At 42.4% G+C, this 5,603-nt stretch overlaps 1 protein-coding gene across 1 annotated transcript; it reads right to left on the bottom strand.

Annotated features, from left to right (window-relative positions):
• Window positions 1-229: 229 nt before the first annotated feature.
• LOC118894082 (DCN1-like protein 2) lies at window positions 230-5,267 on the bottom strand. The gene is given in 5 exon segments (XM_036849727.1): window positions 230-336; window positions 339-407; window positions 410-446; window positions 4,895-5,151; window positions 5,154-5,267. Coding segments are annotated over 5 exon segments (582 nt in total). The 5' UTR covers window positions 5,266-5,267.
• Window positions 5,268-5,603: the final 336 nt, after the last annotated feature.

Raw genomic sequence — 5,603 nt, 5'->3', positions numbered from 1 at the left:
TGCAGGGCAAGAAACCCATCCACAGGGCGGGCCACCCCAGAGAGGCAGTGTCACAGGGCGTGACAAGATACTCGTCGCAGTGCAAAGCGCCCAAATGACAACACAGACCCACAAACCTGGAGAAAACAAAAAAAAAAAGGGGGGCAATCCCGGCCATGGGAACAAGGAAATGGTGCTCGAGAGGGCCTGGGCCCCCCCTTCCTGATCTGACCCCGGAGGGCCTGCTGCCTCAGTCGGACCCTCTCGATGTGCTGCTTAGAGGCGAAAACGTAGGATGTCCGAGACAGAAGGTAAGAACGCCCACTGCGCACACACCTAGCCCCTTCTGCCCCGGGCCTTAGCAAAGGTGAAGGGGAGCTGGTAAAAGTCCTTGAACTTCACTGTGTCCTTAAGCTCCTGCTCCAGTCTGGCAGAAGAGCTTTCAGCTTCTCTGCGCTGTTGCACCCCTGCTTCGAAGTTTACAAGTGGGAACCCCCGGTGTGCTATTTTGCGTCTGGATTTCTGCACCAACATTGTGTGTGTGACTGTGGGACTCCGGCTGGCTCACTTCCATTGTCACGCAGCACTCCACCGTATTCATATTTTATAACTTCTATGCGCTACTGACGGTAAATATTTTGGCTGTTTCTAGTTTTCTGGTCACAAAGAATGTTGTTAAAAGGTTTCTGTACGTGTATCCTGGCACACAAGTGAATGTGTTGAGGCAGACACCCACCCATGATTTCATAAGTCTTGTTAAACGGTTCTCCAAGCTGACTGCCCACCAGCACTGTTCTGGAGCCGTCCTGGAAGAGTGAGTTGTGAGGTCCTATTGCATTGTATTCTAATTTGCACACCGCCATGAATGAGGCTGAGCGCCTGCTTGTATTTTCACTGGCCACTTGGAAAGCATCTTTGGTGAAGGGCTTGGTCAATTCTCTTGCCCATTCTCAATTAGGTTATCTTTTTCTTGTTGTTCTGTGGGAATTCTCTATGCATCAGGGACACAGGCCTTTGTCAGTTGAGTATCTCATGGCCCCCACCCCTCACGTGGATGCCTTTTCACCTCTCGATGTTGTTTCTTGGTCAGAAGTTCTTATTTTAGTGTAGTACACTCTATGAGTCTTCTCTACAGTGATTTTTTTTTTTAACATCTTTATTGGAGTATAATTGCTTTACAATGGTGTGTTAGTTTCTGCTTTATAACAAAGTGAATCAGCTACACATATACATATATCCCCATATCTCCTCCCTCTTGCATCTCCCTCCCACCCTCCCTATCCCACCCCTCTAGGTGGTCACAAAGCACCGAGCTGATCTCCCTGTGCTATGCGGCTGCTTCCCACTAGCTATCTATTTTACATTTGGTAGTGTAGATATGTCCATGCCACTCTCTCACTTCGTCCCAGCTTACCCTTCCCCCTCCCCGTGTCCTCAAGTCCATTCTCTACGTCTGCATCTTTATTACTGTCCTGCCCCTAGGTTCTTCAGAACCAATTTTTTTTTTAGATTCTATATATATGCGTTAGCATACGGTATTTGTTTTTCTCTTTCTGGCTTACTTCACTCTGTATGACAGACTCTAGGTCCATCCACCTCACTACAAATAATTCAATTTCGTTTCTTTTTATGACTGAGTAATATTCCATTGTATATATGTGCCACATCTTCTTTATCCATTCATCTGTTGATGGACACTTAGGTTGCTTCCATGTCCTGGCTATTGTAAATAGAGCTTCAATGAACATTGTGGTACATGACTCTTTTTGAATTATGGTTTTCTCAGGTTATATAATGGGATTGCTGGGCGTATGGTAGTTCTATTTTTAGTTTTTAAAGGAACCTCCATACTGTACTCCATAGTGGCTGTATCAGTTTACGTTCCCACCAACAGTCAGGAGGGTTCCCTTTTCTCCACACCCTCTCCAGCATTTATTGTTTGTAGATTTTTTGATGATGGCCCTTCTGACTGGTGTGAGGTGATACCTCATTGTAGTTTTGATTTGCATTTCTCTAACGATTAGTGATGTTAAGCATCCTTTCATGTGTTTGTTGGCGATCTGTATATCTTCTTTGGGGAAATGTCTATTTAGGTCTTCTGCCCATTTTTGGATTAGATTGTTTGTTTTTTTGATATTGAGCTGCATGAGCTGCTTGTAAATTTTGGAGATTAATCCTTTGTCAGTTGCTTCGTTTGCAAATATTTCCTGCCATTCTGAGGGTTGTCTTTTCGTCTTGTTTATGGTTTCCCTTGCTGTGCAAAAGCTTTTAAGTTTCATTAGGTCCCATTTGTTTATTTTTGTTTTTATTTCCATTTCTCTAGGAGGTGGGTCAAAAAGGATCTTGCTGTGATGTATGTCATAGAGTGTTCTGCCTATGTTTTCCTCTAAGAGTTTTATAGTGTCTGGCCTTACATTTAGGTCTTTAATCCATTTGGAGTTTATTTTTGTGTATGGTGTTAGGGAGTGTTCTAATTTCATTCTTTTACATGTAGCTGTCCAGTTTTCCCAGCACCACTTATTGAAGAGGCTGTCTTTTCTCCATTGTATATTCTTGCCTCCTTTATCAAAAATAAGGTGACCATATGTGCGTGGGTTTATCTCTGGGCTTTCTATCCTGTTCCATTGATGTATATTTCTGTTTTAGTGCCAGTACCATACCTCTACAGTGATTTTTGATGACGTTTTACAACCTGCCCTATGGCATGGTCATAAGGATATTCTCCTCCATTATTTTCTAAAGGTTTCTGCCTTCAGCCTTTCACACCAAGATCTACAACCCACTTGAACTGACTTTCATGTACGGTGTGAGGTAGAGATCAAGATGCATTTTCTTCCATACGACTAGCCAATTCTCTCAGGACAATTTACTGTAAAGCTGTCCCTTCTCTACTTCTCTAAAGGGCCACCTTTCCCCTAAATCAAGTGTTCCTGTAAACATGGATTTGTTTCTGGGCTCTCCATTCTGCTCCACTGGCCTATTCATCTATTCTGGCCCCCAATTCCATGTACTCCTAATTACTGTAGCTTGAAAAGTACCATGTTATGCACTGAGATAATATCCACCCCCTCACTTTTCTGTTACTGTGATAAATTACATTGATCAACTTTGTAATGTTAAAATAATCTTGCATTCCTGGACTACAACAAACTTTATCATGACAAAGTATCCTGGTTTTTTGGTTGATTTGTTTTGGGGGCTCGATTTATTCTGCTGCAAATTTGGTTAGGATATTTGCACCTTATGTTCATCATATGCATCTTGTGATTCTTATGACTGAGAGCAGCCTGTAATTTTCCATTCTCAAAACGTCCTTTCTAGGTCTTATTATCTAGGTTGAGCTGGCCTCAAAACATACTGGGGAGTGCTTCTCCCTGTATTATTCTCTGGAAGAGGTGGTGTGAAATTGGTGTTATTCTCTTTATTAAAAGCTTGGTAGGATGTGCCAGTGAACCAATCCTGGCCAAGAGTTTTCTCTTTGAAAAGATTTTAAATTATGGGTTCAGATTCTTTAAGAGTTATGGAACTATTTCTTCACATGCCCATTTCAGTAAGTTGTCATTTTTTAAAGAACTTGTCTATTTCATTTAGGTTTTCAAATTTACTAACATAAAGTTGTTCATAATACTTTCATCCTTTAATCTGTAGTGTCTATAGTGATGTCCCCCTTTCATTCTATATTGGTTATTTGTTATTCATTACTTTATAAGTCTTCAAATAACAAGCTTTTGGCTTTACAAATCCTTTCTACTTACAACTTTTAAAAAATTTCATTAAATTACTGCCCGTTTAAAAAAATTAATTCCTTCTGTCTACACTCTTTGAGTTTTACTTCCTGCTCTTTTCTCTACTTGTTGAGATGGATGCTTTCCTTACTGATTTTCAACTTTTCTTTTTAAAATATGCATTTAAGAAGCTGAATCCTGCAAGTTTTCGTAAGTAGTGTTTTATCATTCAAAATACTTTCTAATTTCCATTGTACCTTCTTTCTCAACCCAAGGGTTATTCAGAGGTATAATATCCACACATATTTCAACCTATCTATCTTTTTGTTATATTCCTCGCTTAATTGTATTGTGGTCGGAAAACATGCTCTGTATCATTTCAAGTCTTTGAAATTTGTTGCAACTTACTTTATGGCCCAGTTTATGGTCCATATTTATAAATGTTCTATGTTTCTTTGAAAAGAATATGTATTCTTCAACATCAAGGGCAGTGTTCTATTTCCTTTTCCAAATCTTCTATTTCCTTACTAATTTTTCATCCACTTATTCTACCAGTTGGTAAGATGTATGTGAGAATTCCCCACTTTGCTTGTAGATTTGTATCTCTCTCTTTAGAGTGTTAACTTCTGCTTTAAATAAACTATTACCCTCCTGGTGAAATAAAACTTTTATCATTAAGAAATGTCCTTCAGATTCCCCCTCCCTTCCTCTCCTTCCTCTCTTTCCCTCCTTCCTTCCTTCCCTCCCTTCCCCCTCCCTCTTTCCTTCCTTCCCTCCCTCCCTCCCTCCTTCCCTCCTCCCTTCTTCCCCTTCTCTCCTCCCTTCTTTCCTTCCCTCCTCCCTTCCTTCCCCCTTTCCTCTGCTCTTTAATTCATTAACACATAACCTTCCCCTCCTTGTTGTCCCCTCCATGTATATACTGGTTGGTTCCTCTTTGTCAAAATGTCTCTAGTTGAGACATCTTGTGAGGTCTTCTGGAAATGTGATACCAGTTGCTAAATACCATCCTGCTCTGCCTGCCTTGGGCTGGAGTTGGGGGAACTGAGAACTCACGGGTTGTGCATCCACAGCTGAATATGACCAGGAACATAGAATTCCAGGGCCTTAAGAAAGTGGAAGCAGACCCACCCTCTCCGACTCATCCAGCAAGTAAGAAACATCTTAAGGTATGAATGAAGTTTTATCCCAACCCCAAGCTCTGTCATGCCATCTACAAATTCCTTTTTGTTAAATTCACATTGAGTCGCAGCCCTGAATTTCCACGTTATAACCAAAGCAGTGATACTGTCAGGATCTAGGCTTAAATCATCACAAAACTGTTGAATTCCACCAATTCCAATTTTATTCTCATCTTGTGGCTCTGTTATACAGCTGCTCTTGTCCACGTAGGTTCTCATGGAGTCCTTGTGGAACGAGTCCGGGTTCTGGAAGAAGCTGTCCGTGGCACGTCCAATTTCCACTCCCTTTGCGCTAAGCAGTGGATGGCAGTTCTCTCACCAGCCTGAGTAAATGCCATGAACTGGCGGACCTTGTCCTTCTGAGATGATTTAAGCTTATGCATTCTCCCCGTGCTCCTCAGCTTGTCGCCGGCCCCGGCCGTCTGCGCAGGCGCCCCCCGCCCGGCCGTGTCGTCCCCGTCCCCGTCCTCAAACCCCCGGACACCCGCCCAGGGAGGCAGCGACAGGTCGGGCCAGCGGGACTCCAATTCCCGGCGTGCACTGCGCCGCCCGCGGCCGCGGGCTGAATTTCATATCATTTTTGTATGCTATGAAATCTTCTGTGGGTTTTTTTTTTTTTTTTTTCCAACCATTGAAACATATAAAAACTATTCTTAGTTCAGGAGCCATACAAAAACAGTTGGCTTTGGAAGTCACAGTTTGCCAACCCCTGCTATAAATC

This window comes from Balaenoptera musculus, chromosome 4 (genome assembly GCF_009873245.2).
Source record: "Balaenoptera musculus isolate JJ_BM4_2016_0621 chromosome 4, mBalMus1.pri.v3, whole genome shotgun sequence".
NCBI classification, from domain to species: Eukaryota; Metazoa; Chordata; class Mammalia; order Artiodactyla; family Balaenopteridae; genus Balaenoptera; species Balaenoptera musculus.
The sequence above is the reverse complement of the archived record's forward strand: the minus strand, read 5'-3'. Positions and strand labels throughout refer to the sequence as shown.